The sequence below is a fragment of the Ascaphus truei genome, chromosome 9 (assembly GCF_040206685.1).
Source record: "Ascaphus truei isolate aAscTru1 chromosome 9, aAscTru1.hap1, whole genome shotgun sequence".
Classification (NCBI taxonomy): domain Eukaryota; kingdom Metazoa; phylum Chordata; class Amphibia; order Anura; family Ascaphidae; genus Ascaphus; species Ascaphus truei.
Window position 1 is genome coordinate 47088727 of NC_134491.1, and position 24884 is coordinate 47113610.

Below are 24884 nucleotides of genomic sequence, written 5' to 3' on the forward strand. Positions count from 1 at the left end.
GTTAGACCCAGTGAAGAGCAAGTCCCAGTCATTAATCTGCACGGGGTCATCCACCTGTCAGATTATTTATGCCCCTCTTTCATATTTCCGCCCGCCTGCCAGACTAGGGAGATTAAACAAGGGGACACTTTTATTTGATGGATTTTAGAAGCCTGCATGTGGGACCAGGTCCGTCACAGCTTGTGCACTCTCTACAGTCATTTATTTGGTGTCATTTAGAACCAGAGACTGTTTACTGTTAAAATGATAGTTACTATCTCTGCATTTGGATGTCACTGTGACCTTATTCCCGTCAGAGACTGGAACAAAGAGATTAACATCCAACTCCCAACCCCATTGGGAACAGCTGTGCACCTGGACAAATCTCCAAGCTATGTAACACCCCGTAACACCCCCACCCCCAGACCTCAATGGGGTCAGCTGTCGGGCTGGACCATACCCCACCCTGAGACATACTCCGTCCCACAATGAGCAGCCACTTTACCTTTTTGTTTCACCATTTTCCCTTATTCCCTCTAGATTGTAAACTCTCAGGATCAGGGCTCTCATTACTTTCTGTATCTGTTTCTCCTTATTTGTATGTAACTCCGTTCATGTAATTATCAAACTTGTTTCTTCTAATCAACCCCATAATCAGAGTTTGTCTTAAATTCTTCAGAGAAAAAAATATATATATTACATTATAATTTTTTTTAACAAAATGCAGAAGGCACGTTAGTCAGAAGATTGAGACTCACCTGAGATTATTATACCCCCAACGCTAAATAAAGCCCAGTGAGTATGTCACGGCGGATTTGACCAGTGGTGCTCTGTGTGAGACCTCATATTACAAACCTTCCTTCTCACTGCCAAAGCAGTCTGCAGCACACAGCAAAGCAACACATTACTGTAATATAATATCACTTAACCATTTGTCTGCCAGAGGGGCTCAGCCGGAGGGTTTTACAAGATAGATGAGAAAACTTTATATGGTCTAAATTTTGTAACCCAGAGCTCAATTGCTAATACGACTGATTTTAGATATACAGAGCCATTAGTAAGAAGTCTGTTGCCATAAACATAGGGTGACCAGATGTCCCCCGTTTTTAAGCCTCTGTTCCGACTTTTTGGGGTGCTGTCCGGGTTTTCTATCCCGATGGCCACGCATGCACGATCGGCACTTACCGACTGCTCGTGCGCACACGCGTGATCGGTGTTGAGCGATCGGCAAGCTCCGAACACGCATGCGCAACCGGCAAACGCTGATCGTGCATTCGCTGCCGGCAGGGGCTCTTCGCGCAGTCGGCGAGCAACGGCGGAGAATGTGTGACATTTGTCCCTGTTTTTTTGCCGGGACAAATCTATGGTCACCCTACCTAAACACCTTCCAGCATATTGAAGTGAACGGGTTGCAAGCTGTTTTGTGGTGTGCTTAGTAACTCTGCGCCTTCATGTATACTCTGTGCCCAGGACATACTTGAAAACGAGAGGTAACTCTCACTGTATTACTTCCTGGTAACACATTTTATAAATAAATAAATAACAAAGGAAGGAGATATAGTTTCCCATTAAGGGTAAAAACAGTGAGAAGTCTATAAAGTGTTTTGGCTGGCACAGTATTATTCTGCTTGATACAAAGTATATGTGCTTTATTATGATGTAATTGTTTAACACCTGCCATCAGTGCCAAAGAAGGCAGCAGAGAAACTACATTTCCCATGAAGCAAATAATGAGTAGCTCGCAAGAGCATGCTGGGTGTTGTAGTTTGTTTGCGATTTCACACATACCAGCCAATCAGAGCGGGACATGTAGTGTAGCGCTAGTGACGAACCTCCGCAGCCGGAAACTTTCGCTGCCAAGTTTGATTGGATAGGCGGCGACCCTCGCGCTGTGATTGGTCCAGGTGGAAGAGCAATGGCCTCTGATTGGCTGAGCGGCGGCTGGCTGCGGGTGACTGTTTAGGCCGCGCGCAGAGCCGGGGGCTGTCACACGGAGCGGGGCCGCTGCAGGATGGGGGGCCGGGCTGTGCTGCTCCTCGGCTTCTGCTTCCTGGCGGGGCTGATTGGGCCCGGAATCTCCCGTGCCGAGACCGCAGCCGGTGAGTGGGACCCACGGAGCTGTCAATCCCGGTGCCCCCCACCCTCTCCCCGCAGAGCTGTCACCCCTGTGTGCCCCCCCCTCCCCGCAGAGCTGTCACCCCTGTGTGCCCCCCCCTCCCCGCAGAGCTGTCACCCCTGTGTGCCCCCCCCTCCCCGCAGAGCTGTCACCCCTGTGTGCCCCCTCCCCGCAGAGCTGTCACCCCTGTGTGCCCCCCCCTCCCCGCAGAGCTGTCACCCCTGTGTGCCCCCCCCCCTCCCCGCAGAGCTGTCACCCCTGTGTGCCCCCCCCCCTCCCCGCAGAGCTGTCACCCCTGTGTGCCCCCCACCTCCCCGCAGAGCTGTCACCCCTGTGTGCCCCCCCCTCCCCGCAGAGCTGTCACCCCTGTGTGCCTCCCTCCCCGCAGAGCTGTCGCCCCTGTGCCCCCTCCCCGCAGAGCTGTCGCCCCTGTGTGCCCCCCCTCCCCGCAGAGCTGTCGCCCCTGTGTGCCCCCCCTCCCCGCAGAGCTGTCGCTTCTGTGTGCCCCCCCTCCCCGCAGAGCTGTCGCTCCTGTGTGCCCCCCCTCCCCGCAGAGCTGTCGCCCCTGTGTGCCCCCCTCCTCGCAGAGCTGTTGCCCCTGTGTGCCCCCCCTCCCCGCAGAGCTGTCGCCCCTGTGTGCCCCCCATCCCCGCAGAGCTGTGCCCCCCTTCCCCGCAGAGCTGTCGCCCCTGTGTGCCCCCCTTCCCCGCAGAGCTGTCGCCCCTTCCCCGCAGAGCTGTCGCCCCTGTGTGCCCCCCCTCCCCGCAGAGCTGTCGCCCCTGTGTGCCCCCCTCCCCGCAGAGCTGTCGCCAATTCCCCGCAGAGCTGTCGCCCCTGTGTGCCCCCCCTCCCCGCAGAGCTGTCGCCCCTGTGTGCCCCCCTCCCTTCAGAGCTGTCGCCCCTGTGTGCCCCCCCTCCCCGCAGAGCTGTCACCCCTGTGTGCCCCCCTCCCCGCAGAGCTGTCACCCCTGTGTGCCCCCCTCCCCGCAGAGCTGTCACCCCTGTGTGCCCCCCTCCTTTCAGAGCTGTCGCCCCTGTGTGCCCCCCCTCCCCACAGAGCTGTCGCCCCTGTGTGCCCCCCCTCCCCGCAGAGCTGTCGCCCCTGTGTGCCCCCCCTCCCCGCAGAGCTGTCGCCCCTGTGTGCCCCCCCTCCCCGCAGAGCTGTCGCCCCTGTGTGCCCCCCCTCCCCGCAGAGCTGTCGCCCCTGTGTGCCCCCCCTCCCCGCAGAGCTGTCGCCCCTGTGCCCCCCCTCCCCGCAGAGCTGTCGCCCCTGTGTGCCCCCCCTCCCCACAGAGCTGTCGCCCCTGTGTGCCCCCCCCCGCAGAGCTGTCGCCCCTGTGTGCCCCCCTCCCCGCAGAGCTGTTGCCCCTGTGTGCCCCCCCTCCCCGCAGAGCTGTCGCCCCTGTGTGCCGCCCCCCCCCCCCACATAACTCTGTCCCCAGACACCTCTACAAACACACACAAACACACACACCTGCCTACTTGTTGGTCCATGTGCCTGTCTGGAGGAGAATCGTTGACCTGATTACTTGTACATGTATACGACAGGTGTCTTGTATATTACATATATAGGCACATGTACGTGATCACATTCTCTAAACTGCGCCTACTACAAAGACCAGTGCAATGCTTTGACAATGATAAGATGTAAATGCAGAAATCGTCAGCCCCCTTTGGATTTCAGTGTTGTATACACAGGGTCACTAGTTACACCCCGTCTCGGCATTTAATCTCACTTGTATCCCAGCAATGCACTGTAAACCTCTCTCCGTACTGTGGGCCTGCTCAGTGTTCAGAGGCAGGGCCCGTAAGTACAGAGATGGTGAAATGGGCATATACAACCGTGCAAGCATTCGGGAAAGTAAAGATCGTAAATACCTTGTACATCTGGCGGTCTCAATTCTGTGCCATTTATTTACCTGCTTTGCTGCTGTTTATAACCTGGCAGTCATGGGGGTTATAGGAATCACTCCCTGACATTTACCACCCGAATCTCTAACACTGCCTCCCTTTTACAAACTATAATTGTGCTGTGTCTGTGATCTGTACGTAAGCTGCCTGCTTGGGTTAACTGTTTCATTTTGAACTGTCTTTTAAAAGCACCAACACGCACCTTCCTTTTCAGTGCTCGTGCAGTTTGTAGAAATACACAATGTCTTTGGAAAATGCATTTTGGATCTTATGACAACTGTGGGTGTGATTCTTTTCCAGGTGGTGATGGGGACAATGAAGAGTCCCAGGTGAGTACCCTCCCAAAATGCACCATGGCACGCGCAAGTACATAAGTATCTATGTATACACACTGACACATGTAAATACCCAGCAGTGAGTTAATCCCTGTTTCTAATCCCATCCGGCTCTTTTCTTCCTCTTTAGTATATTTGGCTAATTATATCTTAGTGGAATTTGAAAATTGATTTTATGTAGGATAAGATGCACACGAGATTAGATGAAGATGGTAAAAACCTGCCAACATCTGGTGGCGAAATAAACAATAACATTTTACAAAATGTGAAATACTTGCAATGCGTTTGCCGTTCAATGACATTTTAACCCATTAAAGGTGCTACCAATAATTCCCTTTAGTCCTCTGTACCAAGCGTTTTCATTCCTGCTATGGAAGAGACTCTTGGATATTGTCCAGCGGGGGTCCCCAACATGTTTGTGCCCAAGGGCACACTTGAACATTCAGGAGAGAGTGGCGGGTGCCAACCAATGCACTCACACACAATCACGTTCCTTTTTGGTACTCGCGGATGCGGAAGTTGACCAAACTTCCAGCACGCAGCAGCTGTCGGCGGCACTGCAGTCGAGGGCACCCCCAAAAGTTTTGGCGGGTGTCATGGTGCGTTGATGACCCCTGTTCTACAGTACCTTTTTGTTTTAACGTTTTGGAGTAATTTCACCTGATGGTGTTTTCTTGTATCTCCTCAGACACTGGAGCCCGGGGAAGAGCAGGAGTCGCATTACCACACAGGAGACCAGCTGGAGGTGCAAGCAGTTCTTATTCCAGAGGGAGAGGAGGAGGAGGATGATGATAAAACCTCATGGGCTGAGAGTGAGATTCTGAGGGACAGCCAGGAGCTCTCTGACATGGGCGCAGAGGAAAGCGAGGAATCTTTTGTGTTATCAAGCGCGGAGCGCGTAACACCAGAGGAAAGCTCTGATCCAGAGCCTGAGAACACACACGAGACATCCGAGAGCATTACCTTCCAGGGCATCTCTCACAGCGACGAGGGATACTATGACAGCATATCTCTGATGGACATAGAGGCGAGTCAAGAAGAGATCACAAATCAAGAGGAAAGGAGCATGGGGAACGAGGAAGTACAAAAACCAGGTAAACTAGTGTGGTGTAATGTTATTTGTATGTTTACAGTACTATATTATACAACGCTGCATATGACTTTTTTTTTTTAAAAAAAATTTAAGAAAAGGTGTAATCACCTTTGTCCATACAGTTTCCCACAAGTGCTCCATACAAAATGCATCCCGAGTGATAACACTGAAGGAGAAAGACCTCCCAAAATAGGCACAATTAATGGTCTTGTGCAAAAGGTGATAATTTTATTTATAAATATTTAAGAACAATGATTCTTGACAAAGGCCCGTGTGGGTTCCAGTATGTTGAATAATTAGAAGTCAATTTTCACATTTTGAACAAATCCTCTAGTTGTGCCTAATTTTGGGAGGTATTTCTCCTCCAGTATTCTCACTCGGGATTCATTTTTTATGGCGCACCCATGGGAGACACCTGGAGTTAACAGTGCCCTCTATTATGTGACAGCTGTTGCCAGTATTACAGACATGTTTAAATTAATCTAATGGACCCAGGAACAAACTTCATGTGCATGTTTTTTTTAGCCCTGGCACCAGGGTCAGCCGAGGTTTGGGGCACATTTAGTTGGTCTTGCACATGGTTGGCCAACTCCAGTCCTCAAGGGCCACCAACAGATTAGGTTATAAGGATATCCCTGTTGCAGCACAGGCTGCTCAGTCGAGGATTTAGCCACTGATTGAACCACCGGTGCTGAAGCATGGATATGCTTTTAACCCAACCTGTTTGGTGGCCCTTGAGGACTGGGGTTGGCCATTCCTGGTCTTGAGCAACAAAAATGTAAACAAAATAGACTGCCGATCATCCACCCTGAAGCACTCGTACTATTTTGCATCAATTTCAAAACAAACACTATTTATTGGCTTGGAAGAAGTTAAACCGACGGGGAAACGAAAGGTAATTTAGTGTAATAAATGGCACTTGTTTTCGGACGGGGTAACTTGTGCTGGAGGTTTCATCAGCAAATTGAATTTGATGTGAAACCTCCAGCTGCTCTGCACGGCCGCGTCCGACATCAGCAGATCTGTCAGGTGCGGGAGGCGGCGGCTTCTCACCTCTCGTTTCATTCGCCCACGGCATGGTTTCATGTGAACATTATACCGCTTGTGGGCAGAACTCAGAAACTGAACTGGAACAGGGATTTCCTATTTTAAATTCCAGCACAGACCGGGACACCGCTTTATATAGAAATGTTAGCACGCCTTCAGAAGAAATTATTCCTACAGTTCGTCATCGAGCGATAAACCTTTGTATTTTGGTTTTAAGCAGGGTACACACAGTGCGGTCAAATTCTGGAAGTAGTGACAAACTGTGTGTGTGATTGTGTGTGTGATTGTGTACGCATACACACAAGCGATAATCCGTGCTAAATCTAAAAATACAGCGTAGATTAATTTAATGATGTTGAAACCAGCGTGGGTTAATAAATTATCCAACTGATAAAAATAGAGTGAATATAAATGTCCCGGTGTACAGATTAACTCTAAATATTCACTTTTTAAATAGTAAATATTTACATGAACAATATAGAGCGGATATCTGTAAGTGGTGCATTAGCAGCTTCTAATTGGACATAACACCATCCAGAAAATAGATGCAAGAAAAAAACATAGACGCACTTGTGTGTATCTCTCTCTGTATCTCTATACAGTATGCTATTAGAATTCTGACTTCATGGCAAGGTGTGAAACATGAGCACAGACACAAACAGTCTGACATTGAGTTCCACGGATTCTGAATGATATGTTGTCTTTCTCTTCTCTAAACCCTGGCAATCCTTCAGTCAGCACAGCTATCGGAGGCACAGCGGACGGGGAGCCCTGTCACTTCCCCTTTTTGTTCCTGGAGAAGGAATACCCAGACTGCACCTCGGACGGTCGGGAGGACGTACGGCTCTGGTGTGCAACCACCTACGACTACAGGAACGATCAGAAGTGGGGGTTCTGTGAAAGTGAGTCCCTCGGGTGCCGTGCTCCTGTGTCCCGTTGCAACGTCACTGAAAAGGATGCAACGGGACACATGAATTCTTCATTCCTTATACATTAAACAAGGATATACGTGTTCTAATTGAGTTTAGTATCTCCAGATGAACATGTTGTACCCTCCCCGCTGAAACACTTTGTGATACATTGTCATTTCAGTACCCGGGACGGGGGGGGGGTGGGTGTGTGTCTAATACTGTAATAGTAAAGCATGCAAGAAGTACTGTCCGTATTACTCACCGTACTTTGGGAGAAAATACAATCTTCTCACTAAACAAAAGCATTAATGTATAAAAACAATGTAACATCAGATTGCGTTGGGCGAGCCTGCGTTTCTCCGCACGGGGGTCAGATTGCGTTGGGGGAGCCTGCGTTTCTCCGCACGGGTCAGATTGCGTTGGGTGAGCCTGCGTTTCTCCGCATGGGGATCAGATTGCGTTGGGCGAGCCTGCGTTTCTCCGCACGGGGGTCACATTGCGTTGGGCCAGCCTGCGTTTCTCCGCACGGGGTCAGATTGTGTTGGGCGAGCCTGCGTTTCTCTGCACGGGGGTCAGATTGCGTTGGGCGAGCCTGCGTTTCTCCGCACGGGTCAGATTGCGTTGGGCGAGCCTGCGTTTCTCCGCACGGGGATCAGATTGCGTTGGGCGAGCCTGCGTTTCTCCGCACGGGGGTCAGATTGCGTTGGGTGAGCCTTCGTTTCTCCGCACGGGGGTCAGATTGCGTTGGGCGAGCCTGCGTTTCTCCGCACGGGGATCAGATTGCGTTGGGCGAGCCTGCGTTTCTCAATATTATGTTACAGGTTTATAGGATACTGGCCTTTTCTGCCGCATCAACCTGTATTTGCAACAAAAGATTATAACATCGATTGTCAATACGTTATACTAACCATAGTCACACTGCAATTTATTCTCCAACTGGTTTTATTATTGATTTCAATCAATTTTCTGCCTTTTTTTTTTTAATTCTTTTTTTTTAAAAGGTTCTGCAGCAAAACAGTGTTTAGAAAGTTGCAGAGCGATTTTGTAGAATTAGATTCTCTGCGTGTTAGGGGGTGTGTGACACATGTCTAACCGGTAAACGTGTCCGCTGCCTGTGTAAATATGCGCCATCTGTATTAATGGGCTAAGTGTAAATGTGCGCCATCTGTATTAATGGGCTAAGTATAAATGTCCGCTCTCCCCAGCTGAAGAACAGGCCAGCAATCGGCGGCAGATGCAGGAAGCTGAGAACCTTTATGAGCTGGGGATGAAAATATTAAACGAGAGCAGCAAGAGATCACAGAAGAAAGAGTAAGTCCCCCATATATCCCGCTGCTGTGGGATCTGTATTACTTCACTGGATATATATTCCTTTCTTATTTACCAGAAGAGTACAGCTTCTCTGCCCCTCGGAGAAGAACCGTCAGGTATTGTGTCCTGGGGATATTGTGTCCTTATAACCCCTTTCCTCTCCGTATAAAGTGTAGCAGCGGCATTGATCTTGGAGAATTGTGTTTGGTTGTACGTTGGGATAAATGTTATTGGACCAATATTGCAGTTCTCTACAAGAATTTACTCTACAGCAAGGGGTGGGAAACTCCAGTCCTCAAGGGCCACTAACAAGGCAGGTTTTCAGGATATCCCCTTGAGGACTGGAGTTGCCCACCCCTGTTCTACAGCATAGACATTCCAGACATGTCCAAAGCTCCACTGTGCTCTGACCGGTCCTTTCCCTCTAGGGCATATCAGTACTTCATGAAGGCGTCCGACATGAACCACCTCAAGGCTATGGAGAAGGTGGCCTATGCGTTGCTGTTTGGGGACCCCGTGAAGCAGAACATCCGCTCGGCCAAGGAGCTCTTCGAGAAGCTGACTGAGCAGGGATCTCCTAGAGGTCAAATGGTAGGAGAAGGTGATAGAAAGGGGAGAGGGCAGAGCTAGAGGGGCTAAACCTGTTCTCTAGACAAGGGGTCATCAATGCCAGTCCTCAAGACCCCTCCAACAGATCAGAATATCCCAGCTTCAGCACAGGTGGCTCAATCAATCCTTGCTTCAGCACAGGTGGCTCAGTCTTTGACTGGCTGTAGCAGGGATATCCTGAAACCCTGACCTACTGGGGGGGTCTTGAGGACTGAAGATGAGCACCACTGCTCTAGACCCAGAAATGTAGTAGGGATCTTGCGGCATGGTGGCATAAAGCTACAAATTCCTGAATCCCTTCACCAACGCAGAGGATTTCTGTGCATTACAGAGCAATGTAAATGTAAAGTGTCTCTATCCAGCAGTTCCTAAACATATCACAATAACCAGCCACATAACCACATCCATTGTCTGCGTGGGTTTCCCAGCCATAGAACCACATCCATTGTCTGCTTGGGTTTCCCAGCCATAGAACCACATCCATTGTCTGCTTGGGTTTCCCAGCCATAGAACCACATCCATTGTCTGCGTGGGTTTCCCAGCCATAGAACCACATCCATTGTCTGCTTGGGTTTCCCAGCCATAGAACCACATCCATTGTCTGCTTGGGTTTCCCAGCCATAGAACCACATCCATTGTCTGCTTGGGTTTCCCAGCCATAGAACCACATCCATTGTCTGCTTGGGTTTCCTAGCCATAGAACCACATCCATTGTCTGCTTGGGTTTCCCAGTCATAGAACCACATCCATTGTCTGCTTGGGTTTCCCAGCCATAGAACCACATCCATTGTCTGCGTGGGTTTCCCAGCCATAGAACCACATCCATTGTCTGCTTGGGTTTCCCAGCCATAGAACCACATCCATTGTCTGCTTGGGTTTCCCAGCCATAGAACCACATCCATTGTCTGCTTGGGTTTCCCAGCCATAGAACCACATCCATTGTCTGCTTGGGTTTCCCAGCCATAGAACCACATCCATTGTCTGCGTGGGTTTCCCAGCCATAGAACCACATCCATTGTCTGCTTGGGTTTCCCAGCCATAGAACCACATCCATTGTCTGCTTGGGTTTCCCAGCCATAGAACCACATCCATTGTCTGCGTGGGTTTCCCAGCCATCCCGTTTATATTACTGAGCATTGTAATTGTTAGAACTCTATTTGTCGAACTCATATTTGTCCACTCCTGTTCTAGGAACGGCTGATACCCAAAGCGGTTACGCTGTGATTTATATTAGTTGGTAGTGATGTGTAATACGTTCCTTAAAGTTGCCTGAATGTATACTTCATGTACAAATAGAGAAAAGTCATGCAAAAGTGTTGCCGTTATGCAGAATAGCGATGTAGCACATCCGTATACACGACACCTTCCTGCCTAGCGCCTGTACACAGGAACGCCAGCTTTCTGGCGTGTCTTAAAGTTTTCTTGTTCGCCATAACAGTCTTGTGTTGGAATAAATAATTTATATGTGCAACGGCTAAAGCTGTAATTGGATGTGGAGTTCAGGAGTTGTCGAACTAAACCGCACATCACTTGTATGCATTGAGAAATGGACAAATTCCACAAGTTGTTGTTTGAATTTGTTTAAATGTAATACAAGCTATATACAGTATATGTATATATTTATATATAGGGCTGCCAATATATGCAGAGACGGCGATGAATTGGGGTGAATTTCTCATGCACTTTAGTTTCCTCCCTTTCGTTCCATCTGCTGAATCTGTTTAGCTCCTTGCGTGTGAATGTGTAAATGTTTTATATACACTTTGGTGTGTATGAAGACATGGCCAGTCAGACAGGGAAAGTGAGATTGTGAAAACAAAGTGTTTCCGTCCTGCTCTCGCTTCTTGAAAACCATTATTTGGACTGTGGGTAAAACAAAGGCCTCAAAAAGCCTGATGAAAAGGAATAGGATGGTACGACTTCTTAAAAAGTTGTTACTTATTTGTAAATGACCCCCCCTGGCATTTAACATGAGGCAGAGTATCTCTATACTGTACTTCCAAACTGATGCTTCTTAAAAATCGCAATATAACATTGATATCTATCGAGACCTATTACAGGCAAGTGCAATACACAGTAGAATGAATCTGTAATGTGCTTCCTCCTGTTAAGCACTGTTATTGTGCTACACTGTTCACTATTTGAATAAATAAACATGACAGTAATTTGCAGAGTGACTTGTCTTTTCAATGTTTCAGGCTCTTGGATTCCTGTATGCCTCTGGTCTGGGGGTGAATTCCAGTCAAGCAAAGGTACCTGTCAGAACATCGGGGTACGCCTCTGTGCAGACGGGTTATTCAGTATTTGGGACGTATTTATCCTGGAGTGTGTAACCTTTTTGCTCTTCATCGCAGGCCCTCGTGTACTACACTTTTGGAGCCCTAGGAGGAAATTTATTAGCTCACATGATTTTGGTAAGTAAGGTGTATTGTTGGCCACCCGGACTTATCTTCCAACCTTTCTACCAAAGCCACCTTGACTTTGCACCTTCACATTTACCTTGCTGCACGCTGCAGGCGTTAGTAAGACCACACCTTGAATATGGAGTACAGTTTTGGGCACCACTCCGTAGAAAAGACATTATGGAACTAGAGAGAGTGCAGAGAAGAGCCACCAAATGAATAAAGGGGATGGACAATCTAACTTATGAGGAGAGGTTAGCTAAATTTAGATTTATTTACATTAGAAAAGAGGCGTCTAAGAGGGGATATGATAACTATATACAAATATATTCGGGGACAGTACAAGGAGCTTTCAAAAGAACTATTCATCCCACGGGCAGTACAAAGGACTCAGGGCCGTCCCTTAAGGTTGGAGGAAAGGAGAAAGGAGATTTCACCAGCAACAAAGCAACAGTGTCTTTCTACAGTAAGGGCAGTTACAGTGTGGAATTCATTATCCATAGAGACTGTGATGGCAGATACACTAGATTTGTTAAAAAAAAAAAAAGGTTGGACATCTTTTTAGAAAGGAAGGTATACAGGGATATAGCCAATAAGTATACATGGGAAGGATGTTGATCCAGGGAGTCATCTGATTGTCAATATTTGGAGCAGGAAGGAATTTATTTTCCCCTTATGAGATATCATTGAATGATGTGTCACTGGGGCTGTGTGTTTGCCTTCCTCTGTATAGTAATAATATACTGTAAATACAGATATAGGATAAAGTATCTGTCGTCTAAATTTAGCATAGGTTGAACTTGATGGACGTGTCATTTGTTTGCACCTGTGCTTCTCGTCTGCTGCCACAGAATGTCTGTCTGATGCCGGTGTGTTTCCCTTTAGGGCTATCGGTTCTGGGCTGGGATTGGAGTGCTTCAAAGCTGTGAATCCGCCCTCACTCATTATCGCCTTGTAGCAAACCACGGTAATCTGTTATTTCCGCTATACACGGGGTTAAGGAGCTGGTATGTGGGACACTGCGGGGAGGGGATAGAGACGGCGCTCACACGTTGTACCGCTGCAAACGCACAGATACTTCTGTACAGAAGTGCGGACAGTCGCACAACGTTTCGCAGGGGGATACGCCGCCCTTCATCTGTGCACCCAATACGCCAGACAGATCCCGTTATACAGTTATATTCCCGCTGCCCTTTATGTGAAATAAAGAAGCATCTGTATCGTTAAAGTGACACAACCCATGTATGCGTCTTTCTCCGTCTGTATTGCTATACGAGTTGTGACCGGCACACGGAGCAGAGGTCGTGTGCCGGTAACCCCCATGCGTATTGCAAGGACATAAACACTGGTCAAAACTTGATCTGTTTCAGGACTGATATGTCCTTTATTGGTTGTCCCTCTAATAGCAGTGACTGCAAATCACCCTGAAACAGTTTACTGAACCCCCATTCTAACCTGAAGCTTGTAATACAGATGGGAGACCATTCCTTCTCGTGGCACTGTCCCACCCCCTTTTGTCCGGTGGTTTGTTGTTCTCTGCCAGCGTAATCTGAGTAATTCAAGAATTAGGCGCATTAGTGTTGGGCACTCGTGCCAACGAATGCAGTCCTCCTAACCCAGAGAGAACTATCCATGTACTCCGTAAAAACCAAACACTTTGCTGATGCACACAGACGCCATATTCCAGGGGTGGTCAACGCCAGTCCTCAAGGGCCACTAACAGTTCAGGTTTGTAGGATATCCCTGCTTCTGCACAGGTAGCTCAATCACCTGTGCTGAAGCAGGGATATTAAAACCTGACCTGTTGGTGGCCTTTGAGGACTTTAGTTGGCCACTCCTGGAGTATTCATTCCAGTGAAAAAAGTGTACAAATAATATGCCCAGTCAGATGGCAAATTCTTACTGTATTATACAATGTTTGTACTGTAAGATCACTATTCATAATAATAATTATAAATAAACCAGCGCCTATCCCAGTTCCTATTTAACACCAGATATTGGAAGACTGCGGGACCATGTGCTCTGATTTAATGCACAAACATAGAGCATCATTGATGGCCTTAATTATGTAGTGTCCCTGGACCCATCATGCATTGCTACAGGTATTCAAATAATTCCTATAATGGAGGAATCAAAATAGTAACATTTTGGCCCAACGGCCTTTATCATTGAAACCGTAGCCCTGCCTTTGATACAAACACCGGAGTGATAGCCTATTATTATAAAAGGAAGCGATGTTCCACCGCTGTGTTACTCCGGGAGCCTGTATTACGATCTCTTACTCTCACACACTAGCGTAGAAGTAAGTATGGGCTCGTTCCGATGTAATCTCCGGGATAACTAGTCCTGATCACTCTCTTTCTTCCTCGCTACCTTCTCCAGTTGCCAGTGACATCTCCCTGACCGGTGGCACCGTGGTACAACGGATCCGCCTGGCAGACGAGATTGAGAATCCCGGCATGGCCAGCGGGATGCTAGAGGAAGATTTAATCCAGTATTACCAGTTCCTGGCGGAGAAAGGAGACGTCCAGGCTCAGGTAGGCACAGAGAAGGTTGGCATTCCTGGGTAAAATGTACAAGCAATATTTTGTTCATTGCCAACGTAACTAACCTTCCTTGACAGAGGTCCATGTACTCTCCCCCTCTCACCCCTCGCCACCCCTCTCCCCCGTCCCGCTCTCTGGGAGTTCCAGCACCCGCATGTATTACCTTCATTACTAGAGGAAGTGTGCATATAGATCGTCCGTGGTACCCGTTCCAGTTACTCCCCATCTAATCATCTGCTGTTACTGGGAGTGATATACACCGACTTCAATGTGGTCCTTTTAATACCTGCTCATTTATTATTTAAAAGCCTTTAGATCAGGGCTGGTCAATTCCAGTCCTCAAGGGCCACCGTCAGGTTTCTAGGATATCCCTGCTTCAGCACAGGTGGCTCAATCAAAGACTGTGCGGTAGCAGGGACTGAGCCACCCGTGCTGAAGCACGGACCGGTTGACCCACCTGTGCTGAAGCAGGGATATCCGAAAAACCTGACCTGTTGGTGGCCCTTGAGGACTGGAGTTGGCCACCTCCTGCTTTAGGTAAAACCTGTCTGATTTTGAGTTAACCCCTTCTGTGCTTCAAAGCTCGAAACACCATACTGTCCCAAACATTTGTTCAGCCTAGTGTTTAATATCTATATCACCGGAAGACGTAACCCACGGAGCGTCTTGCTCGTTCAGCGCGGGGACATCCGGGGTCCTATTGCATTACGTGCCGTTTCTGCCCCGGTCCGTGACTCGTATTGTTGGTGTTTCTGAACGCACGCTGGTCTCGTCCTCAGGTTGGTCTCGGACAGCTTCACCTGCACGGCGGGCGCGGTGTGGAGCAGAATCACCAGGTATAACCACCTTGCATTGCACCATATACCTGCACATAAGGGGCTGTTATCTAAAAAAAGCAACCTTTTATATTCTTGTACCAGTTTGTTATTTTCTAATTTTACCCCGCCGCACCTTATCGGCAGCAGATAATGATTTAATTGCTAATGAACACATGGGTCAGTGTGCAGAATCCCTGCTGCTGGATTCCTCTGGGTTCCAGTTCATTCTTTGGGTCAGTACCTGAAGATGCCTTTTTTTTCGTTTTCTTGCAGAGAGCTTTTGAATATTTTAACCAAGCGGCCAACGCAGGAAACTCGCACGCAATGGCTTTCCTAGGAAAGGTACACAACCGCCAGTCCTGTTCACAAGAGTTCCCACAACCAGAGGGCTTGTTACTGTGTCTTTTGCTTCGTTAGTGTGAGAGGGGGTAGCAGCGCACTCCAATGCTTCTAACAATGGCCTCTGCGCATGTGGTTCTGGCCCAGCTCTGACTCCATGTTCCACGCCCGGTTCCTTCTACAGTATCAAGAAAGAAGTACGAGGAGGCACACTGGCTTTGCCGTTTACGCAAGTTTACTTCTGGATTTAAATCCTATCAGGAGCAGGACAACAGTAGTAACGTTTCGGGGTCACAACCCCTACTACAGACAAGCCCACCCATGCCCCCAAAACGTTACTATTGTACCTGCTCCTGATTATCATTTAAATACAATAGAGAAGCAAACTTGCATAAAGCTATTCCTGTGTGCCCCCACTTACCCATTTCTTACATTGCTTATTTACTATAATACACTTTGTGTGGGAAATACAGAATTCACGTGAAGGGGTTACTTAATAAAACCAGTAATGTAGTAGCCACATTTGTCTAATGTGTGTAGCAGAATGTTTACTCCTATATGCCTGTGATGGCTTTTTATTGGGCTCGAGTATTCGGTTGTTTTACGTTTTTATATGAAGTAAAATAAACCAGTTGGGGAATAATTCTGGCGCTTCCATCCCCTCAGATGTATTCAGAAGGGAGCGACAGTCTGACGCAGAGCAATGAAACAGCGCTTCGTTACTTCAAGAAAGCTGCCGACATGGTAAGCGGGTATCTGGACTATTTGGCTGTTTTCCATTTAGCTGCGGAGTTAACCCCTCTGCTTCTGGATTCCCGATTTCTTTCGCAGCAAAGGGGATCGGCATTTTCAGCTGAAGGGCAGATTCTCACTTTAGCCCCATCACCAGCAACGCACGTTGGTGACGATTTTAACCAATACATGTTCTCTGAGCTGAATGCTTTCTGCGCTCTGCGTGCCGGCGCTTTCGTAGCGTTGTATATAATAGGGAGGGGAAAGTACATTTCTGCAGTGTGGGGCCTCGCGATCCGCTTCCTCTCGCAGTGGGAACACTGGGTGTTCCTGAAAGATCCGATCAAATAAGCTTGTCTCTTTTTTTCCCCCTTTACTTTTAGGGGAACCCTGTTGGTCAGAGTGGTCTGGGCATGGCTTACCTCTATGGAAGAGGGGTCCCTGTTGTAAGTAGAGCGCATGTTTAGACTGGAATTTTGGAGAGGAAGCCTTGCAATGTACATTTGTAGCCGCGTGCATAAGATGTATATCCGTTCTGATTAATGCGGCTGTTCTCATTGGGATTTTTGGAGCACACCTGTGACTGTTACATAGATTTATTTTGTTTGGCAAATAAAATCGGTCCCGTTTTCTGCACGTGTGCGACTATTTCCTGGCAAATAGGCGTACACAGCTTTAACCCCAATAATGCCAGCGGACTGTCCTACATTACATAGTCTGGGGTAAAATCTCCCAAGTTTATGATCACGAGGCTAGTGGATCATGTGCTCGATATATATCGGCAGATTTCCTGCAGATCCGACATATACCGAAGGTATTTAATTCCTGATTGAATATACCATGGGGAAGGACTTCTCTCACTGCCGCAGGAGTGTTTATTCTCATTGTGGGTTTAGTCATTAGGCACTAACGACATGGCAGAAATATCTTCTTAACGGGGTAACTATATAATAACCATTCTTTCTGTCTCTTATAGAACTACGACCTGGCATTAAAGTATTTCCAGAAGGCAGCAGAGCAGGGATGGGTAGACGGACAGCTTCAGCTGGGCTCAATGTATTACAGTAAGTGACGATGATCACATGCTACAGGTGTTAATGTATTCCAGGGGCGGCCAACTCCAGTCCTCGAGCCACCGATAGATCAGGTTTTCAGGACATCCCTGCTTCAGCACAGGTGGCTCAGCCTGAAGCAGGGATATCATGAAAACCTGACCTGGTGGTAGCTCTTGAGGACTAGAGTTGGCCTCCCCTGATGTATTCTGTCTGTTTCAGTCCTACATCTTACTAAGGTTGCCAGGTGACTTGTCCAAAAATACTAGACACAATGGTAAAAGATGCAACCTCCACGCCCCCCGAATACATATAAAAAATACCCCCCACGCTGAGGTCAGAGGCCCCGGCATGCGTCAGACACTTCGGGATGGGACAGACAGGGAGAGAGAAGCCTGCAGCGGGGGAGAGCCGGGCATGACTGCAACTGCTCTGACCGTCCGCCGGCCCCTCCACGTCCACCCTGCATTCAGAGAGAGGTAATACCGGACACATACATGTCCAGTATTACCTTTCATTTTATAACGGACGCAGGGGCAAAATACCAGGCTGCCCGGATCAAAACTGGACACCTGGCAACCCTACATCTTACAGAATCACCACCGGCTTATCCTGCACTATAAGGAGACTTCAAACACGATTCCTTTTATAGTGTCGCTTGAGAGCTGCATTTCTTTGCTGCTTGTGATTCGTTGTGTTGGACTAACCTGAAATCTTCCTCACACCTGTCAGTGCATTTCTTTTATTAAGACTACAAAGGTAGATGAATAACTAACAAGGGATCACAACCTGTAAAGAGGTCCTGGTCCATCATCTGTCATAGTGCGCGTGCGTGTGTGTGTGTGCGCGTGTATGTGTGCGATTAATAACACTTCATTATCAGCCATTCTGCAACCACAGATTAATGCCCATATTCACTAAGTAGTGCTTTGCCGTAGGACACCTGGGCTGGAAGGTGTCGTCCAGAAGACTGGTTAGTGAATCTGTCCCCGAGTCCTTTGTTGGTGATGGCTGCTAATGCATTGCAGATTGGGCTCTCGCCATGTGCAGAACATGCGGAGTAGTCATTCATTCCTTATGTCATTGCTTTGCAGATGGTGTTGGCGTGAAGAAGGATTACAAGGAGGCTCTGAAATATTTTAACCTGGCATCACAAGGCGGCCACATCTTGGCCTTCTATAACCTGGCACAAATGCACGCTACGGGCACAGGAGTGATGAGGTCCTGCCACACTGCGGTGGAAGTAAGAAGTAGGAGGGTTACCCGTGGGCAAGCAGGGACAAATTGGCCACTGAAGCTTTAAACTCTGGCTGGTTCTGTCCAACCACAACGTGGAGATCCTTTTATTTCACGCACGGCACCAGCCAATGAACCCGCTGTCCCCATGAGAGGCGTGAACGTGCGCAGTAATCTCGCACGTGTTCTGGGAGAAGGCGTTCCAGGCTGGGGTTTTTTTGTTTTTTTAATGGCTCGTCTCTAAGGAGGAAAGAACGCAGCAAGTTCAAGGATGCAGGGATTGGCATTTAGTCGTGAAACTCCGCAAAGCTTTTCTACTAATCTCCAAATGATGATCTGGCATTAATATTTCTACAGCATAGAAAATAAATCTTCTGGAGGGTTTCAGTGAAGCATGTCATTTAGATGGGGTGGTGGGGGGGAGGAAGGTGAAGACAATTTGACTTATTTTGTAGTTTAAGACTCGGTATACCAAGAGCAGTAATAGTGGACACAGAGGCCTATTTACTGAGCGCTGCTGTGTCACCTTCCAGCACGGCTTTGTAGATATGGCTCCTTTGTAATGTATCTTCCAGTCTGGAAGGTTTCTTCTAGCGTAACAGCACTTAGTAAACATGGCACTTTATGACCTATTCACTTAAATCAGACCATAAAGGGTGTTAAGGAGCGGCACTTCTAAGTAAATGTGGCTTCTGTGCGCTATACACAGTAGGGGAAACTTTGTGTTTTGAGAGTGACGGGAAAAGCTTCTGGAGAAAGTACCACTGGTATTGGACTGTGCTCTGGCTCCGGCCTGATTTACTTACTAACTAGCTTCCTTGGTCCCCTCACCAGTTATTTAAGAACGTGTGCGAGCGCGGCCGTTGGTCGGAGAGGCTGATGACGGCATACAACGGCTTCAAGAACGGCGACTCCAACACGGCCATCGTGCAATACCTGATGCTGGCGGAGCAGGGGTACGAGGTGGCACAGAGCAACGCCGCTTTCATCCTGGACCAGAGTAAGGAGCGGGGCTGTTCTCCGCGAGAACACGGGACTGTCATCTCCTCGGCCTTGACAGGGTTAAACCGGCAGTGCCACCCTGTCATTAAAGTGACCGTATTTCAGGTGTATGATGGGCAGCAGTTGTCAGCCATCTTCACAAGTCCACACTGACCGCTGAAAATAATTGCAATGTGCAGCTGGGCCCTGGGCCAGGGACAGGCATGTAGCAGGGGTGGCCAACTCCAATACTCATGGGCCACCAACAGGTCAGGTTTTCAAGATATCCCTGCTTCAGCTAGACTGAGCCACTGATGGAGCCACCTGTGCTGAAGCTGGGACATCCTGAACCTGACCTGTTGGTGACACTTGAGGACTAGTGTTGGCCACCCTTGGCATACAGTTTTAGCAGGCTAGACCGCTCAGAGTCCACTGGTCTTTGGCCCACATTGGGGAAACCCGGGTTTACCTGTTTTTAACCTCCTGAAATGTGCCGGTGGCATCAAACGAATTACCTTGGGGATGAACTAAACTGGCCTATGAAGTGGTAGACCAGTCCCTACACTTCAGGCTCTGACTGCTCTGGTCGCCACTCGCGTACATGGCGATTTCCCTTCGCTGAATGAAGATAACTGATTTAGTTGGTGTACTTGCTGACGTCACTGTATCTTCCTGCAGGAGAAGCCAGTATTGTTGGTGAGAACGAAACGTTTCCTAGGGCCCTGCAGCACTGGAACCGAGCAGCTTCTCAGGGTGAGGCCCGACCTTCCTTAGCAGCGCATGAAACGGCAGACAGCTGCTAATGTTCTCAGTACGTGTGTGTGCCGTTACCCCCAATAAGGCGGTTTCTGGGAATGAAGCACTTTCACTCATTGAGGTGGTTTTTTTTTTTATATTCATCTTTATTTAATTTGACTTTTTCTCCACCAGTGGGGCATTACTTTGTTTTGCCAGGTGTTGTCTGCTTATCTGGCATAAAAAGGGTTAAAGCAGTTCTGTAGTATTCGATCACACGGTGTGCATTTTGTTTTAACTCTATTTATGTACTGATCATGCTTTGGTTGCTACAGCAGCCATTTAGAAAGTCCTATCCACTTCCTCTTTTGAAAAAGGTTCCGGACACCCTTTTGAACTCTGCCCTTTGGCAACAAAGTATCACAAACAGATATGTTGCTGTGTTCCAAACAGCAGACTGTATTGCTCTGAAAGCTGTAACAATGTGTTACACGTAGTAATATAATGTTACATATCAGTTGCACCAAACGATTGCAGCTTAGGTAAGAATGTAGAATTCTACATTGTCACACGCTTTATATATAAAAAGAAGATAAAATGGGGAATTCGGTATTGCTGCTTTTTAAAGGGGCGCCGGGCTGATTTCCACGTGTGACATGTCTTCTTTAATTTAGGATACACCGTGGCCAGGATCAAGATGGGCGATTACCATTTCTACGGCTACGGTACAGACGTTGATTACGAGACGGCGTTTATTCATTACCGGCTGGCCTCTGAGCAGCAGCACAGCGCACAAGCCATGTTCAACCTGGGATACATGCACGAGAAGGGCCTGGGAATCAGGCAGGTTAGTACCCGGGGCACTGCCAAGCCGTGTGTCAAGAATAATGGATGAATGCCCTCGGTGTCACTAGTGTGACTTTAATGTGTTTGTGACTTTCTACATTAGTTCATAACACTTTTTTTTTAATTTTTTTGTTTTTCGATCACAATTAACTGTTGGTGGTGGCTCATTTCAATTCCAGCAGCGAATAATTTGCTTCTTTTTAATGTGCAGGTACAGAGCAGGGGTGGCCAACTCTAGTCCTCAAGGTCCACCAACAGGACGTTTTCAGGATATCCCTGCTTCAGCACAGGTGGCTCAATCAGTGGGTCATTCGAAGACTGAGCCACCTATGTTGAAGCAGAGACTGATTAAGCCACCTGTGCTGAAACAGGAATATCTTTAACCTGACCTGTTGGCGACCCTTGTGGACTGGAGTTGGCCGCCCCCGGTATAGAGCAGTAAACCCTTCCATAGACGCCGAGCTGTGGTTGGCCATTCCGCAGTCCCAGGTTACCGGCTCCTCTTGCGTTGAAGGTGTAAGATCTCCCTGTGACCGCTATCATACCGTCATTTCAGGCCCTCATTTCTTCACAGGACATCCACCTGGCCAAACGGTTCTATGACATGGCAGCCGAAGCCAGCCCAGACGCTCAGGTGCCCGTCTTTCTAGCGCTGTGTAAGCTTGGCATCGTCTACTCCCTGCAGTACCTACTAGATGTCAATGTAAGTCCTGCAGCTGCGTTGCGGGTGCAGAGAGCCTGATTGCGGGTGCAGAGAGCCTGATTGCGGGTGCAGAGAGCCTGATTGCGGGTGCAGAGAGCCTGATTGCGGGTGCAGAGAGCCTGATTGCGGGTGCAGAGAGCCTGATTGCGGGTGCAGAGAGCCTGCTTGCGGGTGCAGAGAGCCTGCTTGCGGGTGCAGAAAGCCTGCTTGCGGGTGCAGAGAGCCTGGTTGCGGGTGCAGAGAACCTGATTGCTGCAGCAGTGTGGGTACAGAGAGCCTGGTTGCGGGTGCAGAGAGCCTGGTTGCGGGTGCAGAGAGCCTGGTTGCGGGTGCAGAGAGCCTGGTTGCGGGTGCAGAGAGCCTGGTTGCGGGTGCAGAGAGCCTAATTGCTGCGAGATGCGTATTTGAGATTATTGTGCATTTTGCCGTTTGTAAAGATTTTCAGTGCAGTTGCCTCTAGCCCAATGGGGCTTATTTATTTTTTAACCCTTCTGTTTCCCACATTGTTGAGAGATTTAATGTATTATTATGCTTTTGTGAAGCTCGCATGCTAGTTGATCTTTGCGAGAATAAGTTGTTGAAAGTAATGCAAGTGAATTTGTGTAAGATCTTGGGTGAGCTGACAAAGCGTCTCATTAACCGAAAGGGTAGTGGGTGCAGGGAACGGCTGCTTGGCAGAAATAAGGAGTTTAGAAATGCAGGTCAGCCATAAGTGAACCTGGTGTTAAGAACCGATGGGTTTACATCAAGCGGGCACAACGGGTAGAGTAGGTTAAATGGCGAGTTTTAAAATCACTGTAATGTTGTTCAGGCTGGAAGGGGGGTCCGCGTGTTCCCCGTCCCTCATCTGTTCTGTATCTGTTTCCTTGTTACACAATCAGGTGACGGAGATGTTCTACCAGGTGGATATGGACCAGTTACTGGGGCCAGAGTGGGACCTTTATCTCATGACCATCATCGCGTTGCTGCTTGGGACAGTCATAGCTTACCGGCAAAGGCAGCCGCAAGTCGTGCCAAGACCCCCAACACCAGCTCAGAGACCAGCACCGCAGGACCCACCCCCTGTACAGCCAGAGCAGCCCCCACAGCAACAGGAAGCCCAGCCTGCGCCACCGCAATGAGAACACGTGGCAGCTCCTCAGGAACACTTCTTACATGTCCCAGAAAGACAGACGAACACAAAGGCTTCCAGGAGACCAGAGCTGGCTCAGGCCAGTGTCCCGCATTGGGTCAGGGCACATGCATCCACTTACCTATGCGGAGTGATGCCTGAAAGGAAGAGAGAATGTCCTGTTTCTGTTTATTTTCCTATTGTTTATTTCCTGTACATAAAAAAAAAAAAATCCAGTTTCAACAGCAAGAACCGGGCCTGCGAGGTGTCCCACGTTATTTCTAAAGGGCACGTGGCTCTCTGTGATATCTGGCGAGAGCTGCCACTGGGAGAACAAAAGCTATACCTGGGAATAGAGGGGTTTTTGTTTGTTTTTCACCTGGAGCACAGGGCCCAAAGAAGAGCTTTTAAATAGGAATAGCTGGGAGGTGCCAGGTTGAGGGTCTCGCGTGAGCTGTGTGGGGCCATGACCCCCACTATCCCAGCCTCCCCTTCACCCTCTTGTATTTATTGTAGAACACTTTATAGCAGCATTTCATTTCTGGTAATGCCTGGGACCCGTATAATTTCTGCTCCTGAAAATAAACACACCGCTGTATTAGGAATACCTGTAGGTAAGCTTCAAATCTGTCGGCATAACAAAACTCTTGTTTGCAGGAGCCTGTATCCTGCGGATTTTAGCAGCTGTCGCATTGCTTTTGTTTGGTGGGTTCAAGGGCAGTTTAGGAAAGCAGCGTTTGTAAAACATTTTGTACATGATTTTGGTAGGAGGCATGCTCGCCATTCGTTTATATTGCGCTCTGTCCGTGGTTTTTGTTCTGAGGGAGGACTGGGCAGAACGGAGACATGAAATGCTGCTTTAACTTGGCAAATCAGAGAGACCGGAGAAGTTTCAAAATATCGGAGGCCACGTGAAATTCCACGGAGTTATTTTGGTTGACTTGTCTAAGGGAGAACTATTCCCCCGTGATATACTTTCAAATAAAGCGCGTGCGCATATGGGCTTTTGTTGCAGAAAGGAAATTAAAGTGCTTTCATACTGCATCATTATTTTGGAAGGGAGAGAGAAAGTCCGCGTCACACAGTTGCTGTGTGAAACTGTAAGCTTATTACACTTCTCTGATACACAACATGCTGAGCTGGCCCTGCTGTATTATCTCATAAACTGCCCCCCAAATCAACAGGGGTTAACCCCTTTGCTGCCAGAGAGGTCTGTAACTCGTTGCTTTGCAATGAGAAGCCTGCGCCTCTACCGGCAAAGGGGTTTGTGTTGAAGCTGAGGGGAGGGGGGCAAGAGATGTAAATCAGGTTCTCGGTTTGTGAGTTTTATTTATCTAATAAAAAAAAACAAAAAAAAAGTCCACTTTTATTCTTTTAATTCCAAAGGATTTTGCCACCTTGCAGACGATGGCTTTTGCTACAAGTTTGTGATATTGCGTTTAAACGGCTGTGGGACCATTTTTAGGGCACAGTCCGCAGTTAAGTTTCTCTGCGGGCGGCTCTCGGGATTTCCTGCCCGACACCTACAACGGGTCAGCACGGAGGGCTGGTGTCTGACTGCTCTTCAAATCCACCTCCAGTATTCGTATGTTATTAGCAGCGCTGGGTTATCATGATTAACATCGCTGAAATAGTGTGGGATAAGGCATCTGTGCGAAAGCCCGTGAGAGGTCTGAGCTGCATGGGAAGAGCTTTGCTTTCATCTAAATGACGACTTTTCAATGTTCTACTGCAGGAGTGGCCAAGGGCTACCACAGGGTCAGTCAAAGATTGGGCCACCTGTGCTGAAGCAAGGATGTCCCCAACCTGACCTGTACGTGGCCCTTGAGGACGAGTTCGCCACTACGCTGTTTTGTCAAATACATTCACAAATCTAAAGTGTGTCTCTTCCATGCTGTGCTACTGGTGATATGAATGTCTGTGATAGTCCTATTAGGTCAAAAAGAAGATCGGTGGTTGATAGTAAAAGTGCTGATTCTGCCATGAACAGACACAGGTCACATTCTTCGATTAAACCCGGGGTTGATAAGAGGCTACTTTTCCAATGAAGTCCATAAACCAGCATGACTCC

The 24884-nt window shown here is 48.3% G+C and overlaps 1 protein-coding gene across 1 annotated transcript; it reads left to right on the forward strand.

Moving 5' to 3' along the window:
- The first annotated feature begins 1898 nt into the window (after window positions 1-1898).
- SEL1L (SEL1L adaptor subunit of SYVN1 ubiquitin ligase) lies at window positions 1899-23073 on the forward strand. Its single transcript, XM_075614611.1, has 21 exons — window positions 1899-2078; window positions 4307-4335; window positions 5030-5435; window positions 7216-7383; window positions 8598-8703; window positions 9132-9294; window positions 11511-11564; window positions 11667-11726; window positions 12600-12681; window positions 14097-14251; window positions 15040-15096; window positions 15352-15420; window positions 16084-16161; window positions 16533-16595; window positions 17126-17213; window positions 18296-18444; window positions 19272-19437; window positions 20097-20171; window positions 20828-21000; window positions 21574-21702; window positions 22584-23073. The coding sequence occupies exons 1-21, from the start codon at window positions 1991-1993 to the stop codon at window positions 22821-22823; spliced, it is 2598 nt and encodes an 865-aa protein (XP_075470726.1). The 5' UTR covers window positions 1899-1990; the 3' UTR covers window positions 22824-23073.
- The last annotated feature ends 1811 nt before the right edge of the window (window positions 23074-24884 follow it).